We start from the raw sequence: 14,986 nt of genomic DNA on the forward strand, positions 1-14,986 counted from the left end.
ACTAACCCTACTCTCCCCTGCAGCTCTTCTTATATGTGCCTGCTGGGCCCCGATTGGCTGCTCCTTTCAACCCATCTCTAATTGGCTGCCTCCTGCACAGCCTTTCTAGAGCTCTGTAACCCCTTAGTGGCTAGTCTGGGGCAGATGCCCCATCACAGTAGCTAGAAGGATAAAAATGACATGAAATAATTATAACAGCAGTTCAAGGAATAGTATTTTATAATCTTCTCTGAGTTCATTGAAATAATATTTTGCACAGCTAGTTCTCTGGCATCTTTTCACTTTATTACTTTTCAGTGGTGCAGTGTGAGTCCTGCAGAAGGCAGGTGTATGTGTCAAGCCTTCCAGCAGGAACAAGTGAAGACAATAAGTAAAGAGAGAGCGAGCAGCTGCACAACATGTACTTTTGGGATGTTTATAACACATGGTCATTATGATGCACGTGGAACTGAACAACCTGGTCTGACAGCTCTATCATTGTTTTATTAGGATAAATATTTTGCATTTCTTGAAATGACACCCTTGAAATACCAATGACGCTGTTTAGAGAAGTTAAATGTCAATGTACATGTGAGTGAAGACAAAAAAATAAATGTTAATTCCATTTCTACAAATCTGTTTAGAGGCATGTTGTTGAAATGTAAATTAACATAATGACACATTGTTACAGGAAAGACACTTTCTAAATTAGAACAATCTCTCTTTATTCCTCTCTGGATTTTACATTGAGATTTCACAGGGTAGAAATTCTGACAGGAGTGACTGATCCCCGTCCATCACCATCTGCTACACCTGGGCCAAGGGATGGGGAAAGGTGACAGGGGCAGCAACGTGTGATGGGGCAGCAGAAGACATGAGCTGCCTGTCCATATTTCCTACCAGTATCATCCTGTGCCGGGAGCTCTTTGTCGCACTGCACCGGGGTGGGGCAAACACATGGGCAGCAGGGGGAAAAGCTGCCTGGCTCTTTCCTGTGAACGGATCCTATTCGCCCAGCCTGGGCTCCTAGCTCACAGCCCTGGGGCTAGGCTCTCACCCCCTTCCCCTGGCCCAGCTACCGAATCCCCTCCCCCAGCTCTCCCCACTGCCCACCCTCCCCCCATCGTGCTGGGACCAGCTCCCCACACAGGCTGAAGCTGCAGCGCAGAGTGGCCCGTACAGCAGGGCCCCGGCGCTCTCACCCCTGCCCCCGCGCTGCTCCCTGTGGCCATTTCACCCCCGCCATGGGCACAGACTCCCCCGGGGCAGGAAATGCCGGGACCTTCCCCTCACTCACTGGCCCCGTCGCACTCACTGGGCTCCTTCCCCCCCCCCCCCCCGGTCATTTCTGCCAGGGGCTCTTCCCTCCCCACTCATTACATCCCCCCAGAGTCTTCCTCATGTCAGCTGGGCTCTTCCCTTCCTGCTGCTGCAGCCCACTCCCCACCTCCACCCTCAGCCTCCACCCCAGACACTGCATCCACCCAACCCACACACCCCCAGCCCCACAGCCCAGCAGCCGGCTCCCTCCACCCCCTTCTCTGCTGATGCCCTTTAGCCCCTCCCCTGGGCACAGGCCTGGGGGCTGCTCAGCGCTGGGAGGGGACAGTCTCTGCCGCGGGTGTTGCTGTCAGGGACAGAGATTCCCTCCGGCCTGGGCTGGGACCGGGCAGATGATCAGGGCAGCCGCGTTTTTACCCCCATCACTGTAACCAGGATAGAAATAAGGGCGAAGCGTCCCGGAGAAGGTGTCGGTGAAAGTGAAGAGCTGGGACCTGTCAGTGACATTGTAAAATGAGACCTCGCCCGCCTCATAGTCCAGGAAAATCCCCACCCGGCTGGGCCTGACGCTCACGGGGAGGGGGGTCATGGAAGAGGTAAGGGCCGTGTATTCCCCATCCCTCAGCCACACGGCCCAGTATCCATTCCTAGGTGTGAGTGTGACCGGCCCCTTCCTGCTCACAGATTCCCTACAAACCCCCAGGTCCCAGCTAGTCTTGTCTCCCACCTCCACCTCCCAGTAACGCCTCCCGCCCAGGAACCCCTCAGCGCCCAGCACAAAGCCACAATAATCAAATCTCTCAGGGTTGTTGGGCAGATCCTGGCGTGTGTCTCCGCGTCTCACACGTTTCCGATCCTCAGACAGGACGAGCCAGGGATTTGCCGTGTCTGGATCCAGAGTCACGTCCACTGGGGAGAGAGTCACAGAGTCAGGGCCAGGGCAGGGGCTGCTCAGGGGATCAAAGGGAAATTAACCTGCATCCCCGTTAATTGCTGGGGGGAGGGTTGTTGCCTGTTAAGGGGAGTCAGGGCCCCTCTGCCCCTGGGAGCGAACTTGAGGGGCAGGAGAGCAGGAGAGGGGGAGGGGTGGGGTGGGAAGGTGTCAGCGGGGGCAGGGCAGGGGAGGGCAGCCCAGGGACGGGGGAGGGGACAGGCTGATGCTGGGAGAGGATGAAGAGGGGTAGAGGGGGAGAGGCAGGCACAAGGGCAGTGTGGGGAAGGGAAGGAGCAGGCAGCAGGAGGACAGAGGGGGTGAAGGGAGGGGCAGGTCCCAGGGGCACAGGGAAGCAAGGGAAGGGGGGCACCAGGGAGCAGAGGGGGGTGAGGCATTGGCAGGGCTCCAAGGGGCAGGGGAATGATGAGAAGGGGGCTCTAGGGGGCATAAGGGTGTGAAGAGGAGGGTCAGGTGCCAGGTGTGGGGGGAGGAGTGGGGCAGGCACTAGGGGCACAGAGTGAGTCACGAGCCAGAGGCGGCAGGGGTGATCACCAGAGGGCAGAGCGAGGGCTGGGGCAGGTGCCAGGGGGCAGAGTGGGGTGATGGGAGGGGCGGGTGTCGGGGTGGCTAGGGGGAAGAGGAGCCCCAGGGAGGCAGAGGGGGAGTGAAAGGGGGGCTGGCCCCAGAGGACTAGGGCGTGCAGGGAAGGGGCAGCCCCCAGTGGCAAAAGGGTTACCAGGAGAGTGGGGGGCACCAGGTGGGCCACGGATGGGGTGGGGGAAGGACCAGGTGACAAGGGGACAAAGGGGGTGAGGGGTGGGGTGGGCACTAAAAGGGAGATGGGGAGGGGAGGGGCAGACCCCAGGGGACACCAGGGGAGCAAGAGAAGGGGCAGACATCAAGAGGGAGAGGTGAAGGGTGGTGGGCACCAAGGGGCAGATAGTTGTGAGGGAATAGGGGGCTCCAAGGGCATGGGGAAGGAGGAGAGGGGTGGGCTGTAGGGGGCAGAGGGGCAGTGAAAGGTGGGGCTGGCTCCAGGACACTAGAGGGGGTGAGGGAAGGGGCAGGCAGGGGAGGCAAAGGGATCTCAATGGAGCGGCGCACACCAGGTGTGCAAAGAGGGTGTGTGGGAATGCACAGGTGACAATGTGACAAGGGGGGTGAGGGGAGGGGCAGACGCTGGGGGGGCAGAGGGGAGAGAGGGGAAAGGCAGACCCCAGGGGGCACCAGGGGAGCAAGGAAAGGGGCCGTTGTTAATGGGGAGAAGGTGAGGATAGTAGGGATGGGTACCAGGGATATGGTGGGGTGGGCGAGTGGAGGGGCTGGCACCAGGAGGGCAGAGGGGGGAGGGTCTGGTACTGGGGGTAGAATGGGGGGGATGATGGAGCAGGGGATCACAAGTGGGGCAGAGAGGAGTGTGGCAGAAGGTGGCCTTATGGGGGCAGAGGATAGCGAGGGGGGGTGGGCACCAGGGGGGAAGAGGGTGGATGATGGGAGGGGTGGGACCCTGAAGGTAAAGGGGGTGAGGGGAGGCACAGACAGCAGGGAGTAATGGGGGGCAAGGGAAGGGGTGGGCACCAGGGGACGGTGGGTGGGGGGTGAAGGGGCAGGCACTGGTGGGGGATAAGGAAGGGGAAGGCGGCAGGGGGGAGGGGTGCGAGGGAGGGGCAGGCACAGGGGGCAAGGGGAGGGGCTTGTGCCATGGGGTTATCAACGGGGGTCATCAGTGGGTGGAAGGGCAAGGGAAGAGGTGGGTGCCAAGGGGATAGACAGGGGAGAGGGGAGGGGTGACAGCTGGAGGCAGAGGGGGCAAGGGAAGGGGCCTGCAACCGCCGTGGGGTGGGGGGAGCAGATGGGCAGGCAGCAAAGGGGCAGGAGGAGGAGCAGACATCAGAGGGCGGAAGGGAGCAAGAGAAGGGGTTGGTGCCGGGTGGGTGGACATCTGTTGGGGGGCAGAAGGGGGGAAAGGAAGGGGCAGGTAAAAGGAGGAAAGGGCAGAGGGGAGGGTGGGCGCCAGATGCAGAGAGGGATGAGAAAAGAGGGGTGGGGAAGTCATGCATGATGGGGGGCGGAGGGGGAGGGGAGAGGGGCACCGAGAAGGAAGGGGTGAGGGGAGGGGTGGGTGCCGGGGGCAGGGCAGTGAAGGTGTGACTGTCTTTTCTCTCATGTTCACCCTTTCACAAGACGATGACACGTTTCATACCAAGTGGGTCTCCTGGCACAATCCGTGCGGTAACGTGACATGTAAAGTTGTAAATTCTCCTGAACGGCATCACTCAGTTCAGAGAAGCCGGCACAGCCAGTGCCTCAGAAACAGGCAAACGAAGGCCTCAGCCAGGTGTCAGCGTAATCACACCATGAGCACCTGGGGAGCAGCCGTTCTTCGGCAGGCAGAAGGGGACGAGCAGGAAATTGACATATTGGCACAGACACAGCTGGGGTCCCCGTCCCACAGCCCTGCTTAACCCAGCTGCAAATATTTCTCAAAGAGGCGAGAAAAGTAAAGGAAACTAGAATAGAAACTAACCCCACAAATGCCTCCCCTCCCCTCTCCTCCCTTCCTTTCTACTCCCGGCAACAGACACACCTGAAACAACCCTGCCCTGGGGAGAGGTCCCGGCTGGGGGCGTCCAGCCAGTGAGCTGCAGAAGCCTGGGGTGAGAGACTCTTTTGCTTTCAATTCTTTTAGTCTGAGAAGTTCAATGTTAATTTGTGTTTTATTTTTTATTTCCTTTGTGACCAGTTCTGACTTTTATGCCTCATCACTTGTAACCACTTACATTTCTTCTTTCTGTTGTTAATAACCTTGTTTCATCTAAACCAGTGTGTTTGGCTGACGTGTTTGGGACCCTTCACTTGAGATAACAGGGCTTTTGCATAGCGTTTTCTATTAATGAAATGACAGACTTTCTATCAGCTTGCGTTGGCCAGTGGAGCGCTGGGCAACCAGACACACATTTCTGGGTGGACAGTTTGGGATGGGGAGGTTGCTGGTGTCTCCTGCAGCATAACTCAGCAGTGGCTGGCTATAGCACTCTTCCTGTGTAGCTGGGAGGAAGTGACATGCTAGAGACTGTGTGTGAATGCCCAGGAGTGGCTGTTCTCACAGTGAAGCAGTGTAAAAGGCACTCCAGACTGGAGAACTGAGGGCACGAAGCTGTTCAACAATCGAGATCGTACCTGGCCAATGTCTCAGTGGGAAGGAAAGGGGCAGGCATCTGAAGAGTAGGGGGAGGTAAGGGAAAGGGCAGGGGCAAGGGGGATTGAGGTGGTTGAACGGAGGGGCAGACACAAGGAGGGGGCTGGCACTAGGGAGGCAGAGGGAAGGGGTGGGCACCAGGGAGCAGAGAGGGGTGAGGAGAGTGGCAGAGGCCGGGGGGAGTCGAGAGACAGGGTGCACCCAAGGGTGGAAGAGGAGATCAGGGGAGGCACAGATGGGGTGAGGGGAGGGATGGGAGACGTAGGAGCTGAGGGAGAAAAGGGCAGAAGTGGCTGACAGGGTGTGTGGGGTGAAGTGATGGGAGCTCCAGGGTGCAGAGGGTGGTTGGGGGGAGGGGCAGGTGCCAGGATGGCAGGGGGCAAAGGGAGGGGTGGGTTCCAGGGGCAGAGACCAAGTAAACCCCAGCAGGGGACTTTTGTCTCAGATGTTTTGGTCTGTGTCAAGTAATTTCAGGAGTGCTGAAGAGGGGAAACTGAGGCAGGGAGCTTGCAGGCCAGCCTGAGACATCTGAGGGGGTGCCCCAGGGCGCCTCCCCATGGCAATTCTGCAAAACTAGCACCCATGTAACAGAGCTGCTGCCCCTCCCCCCACGGACAGAGCCTGGCTCTCTCCAGTCTGGCTGTGTGGGCCCCTCACTGCGGTGTCTGACCCCAGCGGAGCCGGTGCCAGAGTGAGAGCCTGGAGTGAGCGCTGAGCACAGGGTGTTTGTGCCTCCTGCCCAGCTCCCGTCCCAGCCCCCCGTCCCAGCTCCCTGCCTGCTCCCGCTGCCCCACAGCCCCCGGCTCCCCCTGAACCTGCCCCCCCCACCGACCTCAGGCTGCCCCTGCCCTGCACCTGGGGGTACGGAGCCCCCTGCTGACTGGATGCTGAACTGGGGGTGACCCAGGGCCCAGCATGGAGCGAGCCGGGTCTCTAGAAAACCCTCTGCCCGACCCAGCCAGACAGGCCCAGGTGGGCTCAGGGATCAGGGAAGTGCCCGCTCCCCGCCTGGTGGCCCCGGTGCTCTGAGGGACCCTGGCGCAGGGCGCAGCCGCTCCCCGGGCAGCTGCAGCAGGACAGAGCTGGGGGCGCAGCAGGGCTTGTAAATGGTGCCAGAGGGGCTGAGCACAGGGGCTCTGCTGGGACAGCGGGAAGGCAAGTGTCTGGAGCGTCCCCGGTTTGTGTCTCTACCTGGGGCCCCTCAGCACCAGCCCCCAGCAAAGACCAGGCACAAGCCCCCACCTACCACTTGTGCTTCCTGGGGGAGGAGACCGAGCAGGAGTGGGCCCTGGAGCAGAGCAGGAGTGGAGCATGGCTGGGGTCTCAGGGAGGGGGCATAGCAGGGGATGGGGCCACGGTCCAAGCACCGGTGCCCCCCCGCCCAGCCTCCCCAAAGGCAGGAGTCACGTGCCCCCATGGACCCAAGCTCGCACCGGGCTGCACTCGGAGCAGACGAAGGGTCCGTGTGAGGCAGTTTGTTCTCCAGTAAAACACGGCCCATGTCAGGTCACAGCAGCCAGGCTGGCCCCTCCCCCGGCTCAGCCAGCTCGGCCAGCCTTGGCTAACGGGGCTGTGGCAATGCTGAGCAGTGGCCACACGACGCAGCCCCCCATGTCCCAGGGGAGATGCAGAGACACATCCTCCGTTACCAGCCTGTGCAGCACCCAGCACAACGGCCCAGTCCAGGCCTGACAGCACCTGGCTCGGTGACACCCCTGGGTCAGAATGTCAGAGCGACAATCAGGTGGGTCAAATAGCCGGGAAACTCCCCAGCCCTCAGTGCCTCAGCCTCCAGCTATCACAGCTCCCAGCCTGTCCGCTGGGTCCGTGCGTGTCATGGGTGCCAGGCTGTGTCCAGATCCCCAGGCACAGCACAGCTGACTGGCTCAGTAGTTTCCACTCACCCCAAAATCTCTCCAGCGTTTCCTTCATGTCAAGAGAAATTTTATACATGTTCTTCAGCTCAGTAGAAATGGCTTCTGGTTCCTGGAGTTTCATACTTTGACTCCTATGAAGAAAACGTCCCATCATCACTCAGCTGCTCTGGACACACATCACTGCAGAGCTGCTCCCAATAACAGAAGCGCAATGAACATCGGAAACATACCTGGTCAATGTGCTTTTCACATCCTGGAAGGAGAAAGAGAATCAATGTTGTGAATTAAAACCACGTGCAGAAAACAGTGAATTTTCACTCTGCGCATCAACCTTTCATCTAGAAAACAGACCCACCCTTCTGGTTTTCACTGGTCTGTGGTAAAAGCTCACAGGTCATTTTGCATGAGCAGGTTTCATTGTATGCAGGCGAGACAGTAATTTAGCCACAAACATTCTCCCCTGTGGGGCCCGATCCCATCATCACACATCTCGCAATCTGTGTTTATAAACCTTGTTGGGCCCAATGCTCTGGAGGCAGAGCAGGGATGGGTTTAGCCCATTATCATTTTTGTATCAACCATTTAATCACCACCGGCCTCACTGGATCTCCACGATCAGAATTCCTCTCTCCCACGCACTGCACTGGTTTTGAACTGATGGAGCTTTTAACTGGATGTTCTATGTGTCCATAAAACCACAGAACACGTTTACTCTTCAGTTCTGGAATCAAGCCCCATGGATCTGAGCTTTTAATTCTGGAGGGATGAAAAATTTTGCTGCCGTCTGTGTCTCACCTTCAGCAGCTCAGCAGCCGTTTGCCGACACTTCTCCTCTATCTCTGTGATCAGCTGCTGCAGAGAGGAGCTTTGCCGGGACAGTTTGGTTACATTTTCCTGTAGTCTCTGCAGAGTCTTCCTCTCCTCCTCCTCCAGTCGCTGCAGAAGCAGCTGCTCCTCCTCTCTCAGCAATGTGTGCAGTTTGTTAAATTCACCTGCAATCGTCTCTCTCTTATTCTTTACTTTCGTCTGGAGAAACAAACAGAGAAAACGTGAGCCAGATGTTAAGTCACAGACTGGGCTCTGTCCATGGAGCAGGGATATTAAATCAGTGTCAGGTTTGTCAGGATATTTACTTCTCTGGAAAACGTATCATAAAGGTTTGTTTGAGTTCAGAGTTAATACGGCCAGTCCCAAAGTGGGGATGTCTGGGGTGTGTGTAAAGCTGCAGTATGCTATGGTCGGTGGCCTGGATGGATACAGGGGAGTGGGGAAAAATCAAGGGAACAGTGGAGGTTTACAGGGCGCTGCACAGGGCGTTGGGGGGGGAGGGGATTTGGGTTCCCAGTTCCGGGCATTCAGACACCAAGTGGAGCCGTCCCAGTGGGATGTGGGTGATGCTCGTTCTGGGACAATCTGCTCCCAGGGCTGCAATGCCCAGGACCGAGGGCCGGTGCTAACAGCCCTTTGGTGCCATCCCGGGGCTCTTGTGGGTGTTGGGCACCCAGGGGACTGTCAGAGCTGGCTGTGGCCTGCCCCAGGCTGGCTGAGCGCCCCGTGCCCATGTGCCCAGTGACCCTGGGATCGCAGCGTGTAGGGACCCAGCGTGGCGCACAGAGCGGCGGGTGGCTGATGCCAGCTGTGTCCCCACCTGCCCTCTGACAGGACCAGCAGTAACGATGTGGAGCCAGGGCTGATCCCGGCTGGGGGAGGGGCTGGCTGCTCTGCACTGGCCTCACTAGCCCCCCAGCAGCTCAGCACAGAGATGCTGGGTGGCCCTGGGGTGAGCCTGCCCCTCCTCCGTGTGACCCAGGTGTCAGCGAAGTTGGGGAAGGTCCTTCTTACTCTCCCTGAGATGCCGATGTGGCCAGGGGCTTTATCAGCCTCCTGATGCCATGTCCCGCTGCCCCCAGAGCCCTCCTCCCTGTAACCCCCGTACATGAGCCCCAGCTCTACCCCCACCCCAGCCTCTGCCCTGTGCTGACCTGCCTCCCCTTCGCTGGGCAGGGCTCTAACCCGTCCATCTGTCCAGCGAGAGGCAGCTGTGTCAGCGCTGTAACTTCTGCCTCCGCCCCGGCTAACCCCAGCCCCTGAGCAGCCTCCAGCACCCCTGCCAGTGGGGTTTGGCACCGACCCATCCCCAGTCCACCCCCACCCCAGCCCTGGGAATGCTGCAGCCTCGGGACACTCAGACACCTCGGGCTCAGCCCTGACAATCCCCTGGTGTCAGCTGCCGTGAGGCTTTGTGAATGTGGCCTGGACCCTGCCAAGGACCGTGGGCCTGCAGCCTCCTTCCCCTCCTGCCCCCAGGAGCTGTGGGGTTACAGCTAATTGGAGTGGGGCAGCGTTATCATATCTTCTCACATCTCCCCCGTCACACACACACACGGTGCATCCTTCACGGGGGCCGTCAGCTCCCGGGCCCTGCTCCCACCCATGGGACATTCCCCACCTGGCTCAGGCCCAGCACGACCCCTCGAGTGAGTGACTGGCCGCCCCTGCTGGGCCTCGTCTGACAGTGGCTGGGGCTGCAGTTACTCAGCGCTGAGCGACACTCATCACTGGGCCCTGACCTCTGGGGATGCAGGACGTAACTCGCGCTCACGGGGCAGTAATCGGTGGTTTCAGAACGACACCAGCGGCTGTCCCAAGGTGCCCAGTTTCCATGGTGCCCGCTGTGCACATTGTCCAACACTTTCAGAGCTGGGTGTTAACTGTTAGGCACCTAAATCCCTATTGTCTGTGGAGCTGAGCACCAAGAGCTTCAGGTGCGGGCAGTGGGAGCTCCTGGAAACCAGCCCCTTCCACGGGTCTCTAAATGCGGCTTCAGATGCAGAACCCAGAGCACCCAGCTCTGAGCGCTCTGGTCTGGTAAATAGCCACTGTTATCTGCCTAGTGAGACGCTTCCTTCTCCTCTCCTCCCTGCTGCTGGCGTCTTCCTCGCACACCCCAGGCTCTCTGCCGGGATTTCACTGTGAAAGGCAGGTGACCCGGGACAGACATTGTGTAACTAACATCTGCTTCACGGGGGCATCACCTGGCTACAGACAACAGTAAAGTCACAGGAACAGCAGCAGGTGACTGGGACGAGGCGGCCACATGATGGCAGCAGAGGCCGAGAAGTGGCCAAGTGTCACCTGGATTTACACTGACCTGCCCCTGGCTCTGCTCACTCATGGTGTGTCCACACTGCAATGGGAGCTGTGTGTGACGGCAGCACGTGTAGACACACCCCGGCTAGCTCTGATCTAGCTCGCTGGGGTATTGGTAGCAGTGGAGGCGCGGCAGCACAGGCTGTACAAGCCCACCCAGAACCCCGAGTAATGACTGGTGTGGTTGGCCCCAGCTGACTGCTGGTGCAGGGCAGACGCACCCTGGGGCAGATTTTCCACAGAGCTCAGCACCCACAATTGGGTTCAACGTTCAGAACTGCTCAGCAGCCAGCAGGCCCCAGCCCAGCCACGGAGGGATTTTGTACCTCAGCCATGGAGACAAATCCTCCGCCCAGCGCTAGAGTCTGGCCCAGGCACTGGGCAGGTGCGTTGCAGGGACTGTGGGGCGGGAGAGGGAGAAGGAACAACCCCTGTTTCCTCCAGGCTGCAGGGAAGCTGTGGAGCTATTTTATGGAGGCCGCTGAATCCCGATGACTGCAGCACCCTGCACCCCATCCCCACCCGCAGGAGGGAAACAGGACCCGTGTAACAGTGAAAACACTGAACCCACTATTGAGAATTTGCCCCATCAGAGAGCCCAGGGGTGAGTCTGCACCACCGCACACGGGCCAGGAACTGCCCCCTCCTCCTCCACCTACAGGAGCTGCTGCGCTGAGATCCCCACCAGAGACACGGCCTGATCCTGCCGGCACCAAGCCTGTGTTATGGAGCAAACAACCAGAGCAGGTTCATAACCTTGACCTGCAGCTTTACAGCCCCTTCATCCCTGGAAGTGCTGCAGGGGAAGGGCTCAGGGAAGGATAAACCCAGACACACACCTGCCACTCTGTGGTTTTCTTCTCCTCTTTAGACGTCAGCGCCAGGGCCTGCTCCAGCTCCTTCCTCAGAGGGCCCAGGGCTCCCTGGAGTTTCACCTGCAGGGGCAGCGTGTGTGAGAAACAGCCATTAATCTGCCTGTCCGACGGGTGCAGAGGACTGTACACGTTGGTGTTTCATACACCAGCAGTAAAATACCCTGGAAGCAGGCAGCAGACTCGGCTCTGCCGGCCCCTCAGGCATCTTGGAAGCAGAGATGCCAGGCTCAGAGCGGGGACGCTCTGCTTTGTGCAGACACTCAGCACTTCTCAAAACCTGTGTTTAGTTTAGCTGAAGTTTCACACACTGAGCACAGGCCGGAGGGGAAATAGCTGGGAAGGTTCCGAACGGTCCCTCCTGCCGGTGAGAGTGAGGAGCCTGGCAAAGTTCATCGCTCCCTGAACCCCAGGCCAGGCAGGGAACAAGATCCACACTGGGGCTCATCTCTCTGTCCAGGCTCCCATGTGGCCTCCCTCAGGCAGCCACATAACCAGGGCGCGCTTTGCCTTTGACAGCGCGTGATTCCTTCACCCGGCACAGCAACGTGCTCCTGCCCTGTCAGCAGGTGCCAGCTCTGGGGTGCTGAGGGGCTGAGGCACCCACACAAAAATATAGTGGGTGCTCAGCACCCACCCGGATGATTAGCTGTTGGCATCCTCGCTGATTAGCTTCTCTCCTTTGTAGTCTATAGAAGTAGCCTGCTTGCTTGCATTATTATTATTAGAGATATTTTTCATATATATTTTGATATGATTGTGTGATTAAATAATACAGCTCTGACAGCCTCAGGGGCAGGGCCTTATATATTTTATTCAGCCCTGCTGTAATGCAAAGTGCCTTCCAGGCTACATCCTGGATGTCAGCTACCATGAGCATATATAAATTCAATCTTTGGCTTAGATAAGGGGTTAATGTATGACAGGATAAGACATATATGGTCAGAACCTTTAGCCCTAGATGGAGTCAAGAGACATTAAAGAGGGGAAGGGGATGTCATAGCTTAAGCCCCAATAAACTTTACAAGTCTACCACAGAACCCACAAAGAGCCAAAAATAACAAAGGTGAAATAAAAGACCACCTGGAAAAGGATGTGGATACGTCAATAATACGTATGAACCTAGCAGCCAATAAAATATGTGTACCCCAAAAGTTTGGAGGTGGAAAGGCCAAGTGTGGGCCTGGAAGGAGGACCCATATCTCTGGGGGATAAGAAAGAAAGAACCCAGCTCATCGAGGCAGTCGACTGTCAGTTACCCCTGCTTGAAGTTTTATCCCAGTGGTAAGATTCATTCTTTTATTTTATATGGCACAGAAGTCAGAACTGCTTAAAGTTGTCATGTTGTAATGTTAGTCTTAGCTTATAGCTCTTAGCTTTGAAGCAGTGCTTATTCCTGCTGCAACTCCAACTTGAGACAAGGAGACAGCTCTTTCAAGCCAAGTCCAGGAAGGGGGCAGAGTATACTGGAGTTTAAAGCTACCCATAGATATATATATCAAATACAGTCTGTTAAATTTAAGATTGTATTAGAACATTATCCATTTGATTATTCATTTCATTTGGGCCAGCTATATCAGTCATTTGTTTATTATTTTATCTTAACTTAATAAATTTATAAAATTATACAAATATTGGGTAAATCTGAGCTGGAATTTTTCCTCTGTCTGCATGGGGATCCTTATAAAACTCATCTGAAGCCTGATTAAGGATATGAACCTCTAATCCTTTAATCAGATTAATGGGTCAAACCTATTACCCTGTTCAATAAATTAGCTAACCATAAAATCAGGCTACACCCTCCCCATCCTTGAGCAACAGATGAACTGTGGGGCTGGCCCAGCCTGCTGCCCATGATCAGCTGGACACTAATCAGCTCTTTCTACCCTGCCTGTCGTGTAGACATAGCCTTGGCGTTCTTGGGGCAGAGAAGACCCTCAGTGGACAAAGGGCTTGGAGCAGAAAGTTTGGGACAGTTCAGGCCAAGCTGAGATTGTCAGTGAGTCTGGTCCCTGTGGGGAGGGAAATCAGGTCATTTCCCTTCCTTCCTTCTACAACCCTGGGTAGGGGCCTAATGTCAGCCATGTCCTCCCCTCTCTCCTGGGGTGAGGGCAGGGAACCTCAGCAGCCTCCTACTCTCTAGTGCAGACATAGCCCTAGACAGGGGATGGGAGCACTAACACGGTTCTTTAATGTGGTTCCCGAACCCGGTTGTCCCATCCATGCTGCCAACACCCAAGCGTGTTAGAACACAGCTGGCTCTAGCTTTGTCAGACAATCCTAGCACCAATCTATACATGGTGGGTAATAGCAGGGTGAACTTTAGCAAACAATCACAATACCGAGTGTGTAATACATGGTGTACCTAAGCTGTAAGGCCACCCCACATCCTACTAATTTGATCTGGCAGAGCGGATACAGGAGTTAATATTGGTGGAGTAGAGCTGCTGGACTGGAGGAGCTGAAAGAGAAGAGCAGGATAGGGAGAGAGAAGGAAGAGCAGGACGCAGGTGCCAGCTGTGGGCTCTGTGCACTGGGTGCAGGGATGTGTCCGGGCCCAGACTGTCTTGGTGCACAAGGAGCCGTCAGCCCTGTTCTCTCTGTGAGGCTTTGGAACTTGCAGTGTTGGAGCAAAAAAAGTTTGGATCTTTTCCCATTACCCCCAACCCTCAGTGCTCATCCCCTCTGAAAGCCAAGCCCCTGTCATGTCGGTGCCTAACTTTAGGCAGCCATGTTTGAAACTTTCTCCTTGTATTAATAGGAGATAAACCTGGTGTCCTAAAAGGGTTTAATTCAGCAAGGTCAATTTCCTACCTTGTAATCCTGGGCAGCCTCCTCAATGGGAACCACAGTGTGAGTCTTGTGAGCCCGGGATTTCTCACACACCCAGCAAATGGCTTCTCCGTCTTCCTCACAGAAGAGTTTGAGGCGCTCCTCGTGTCTCTCACACAGATCCTCCCTTTGCTCTTTTCCTGGTTTTATCCTCAGTTGTTTGATCATTTGCACTATGTTGTTCAGCTGCGTGTTGGGTCTGAACTCCCCTGTCTGGAATTGGGCTCTGCATTGGGGACGGGACAGCTCAGGTCTGGCCCTCTTCCCATTGCTCACAGTGCTGGGTGATGCAGGCTCGGCAGAAGTTGTGCCCACACTCGATAGTCACCGGCTCTGTGAAATACTCCAGGCAGACGGAGCAAGTCACTTCGTCCTGGAAGCTCCCGGCCAGCTCCCCGGCAGCAGCCATGGCTCCTCCGCCCGGCCGGGAACAGCCGCTGCGGGTTAGTTTCACTTTCCCTTCCCTGAGCTCAGAGAAGCCGGTTTGGCTGGCGCTGGCTGGGGCGTTTCCCTTCCTGCTGTTCCCAGCGGGCCGGGCTGAGCTGCAGCGAGTCACCGCCAGTGTCACAGCCCCGGGGCAGGGCAGACAGAGCCAGGGCCAGGGCAGTTGTTGGGTCTGGCTTTGGTTTGTCATGTTATGTTTTTATGACATTTTTAAATAGCTACAAACACACACAGAACAAACAGACATAACCAATGGCACCTAAACTTCTCATAACACATTAACTGCTCACAATGTATGAGCCATTTGCTAGGTAACCTCAGATACATTTGAAAGATATCTATAACATGATGGGTAAAATGTAAATCAATTATTTGTATTACGTAATTTAGAAAAAAAAATTTGCCTCCAAAAATAAAA

General features: G+C 56.5%; 1 protein-coding gene across 1 annotated transcript; it reads right to left on the bottom strand.

The window, feature by feature from the left end:
- Positions 1 to 1,505: 1,505 nt before the first annotated feature.
- LOC137146689 (E3 ubiquitin-protein ligase TRIM39-like) lies at positions 1,506 to 14,704 on the bottom strand. Its single transcript, XM_067538179.1, is given in 7 exon segments — positions 1,506 to 2,169; positions 7,298 to 7,401; positions 7,501 to 7,523; positions 8,066 to 8,296; positions 11,260 to 11,355; positions 14,107 to 14,388; positions 14,390 to 14,704. Coding segments are annotated over 7 exon segments (1,440 nt in total). The 5' UTR covers positions 14,534 to 14,704; the 3' UTR covers positions 1,506 to 1,609.
- Between the last annotated feature and the right edge of the window lie 282 nt (positions 14,705 to 14,986).

Source organism: Emydura macquarii, unplaced genomic scaffold (assembly GCF_026122565.2).
Source record: "Emydura macquarii macquarii isolate MOO-44397 ecotype Brisbane River unplaced genomic scaffold, CSIRO-AGI_Emac_v2 contig_462, whole genome shotgun sequence".
Lineage (NCBI taxonomy): Eukaryota > Metazoa > Chordata > Testudines > Chelidae > Emydura > Emydura macquarii.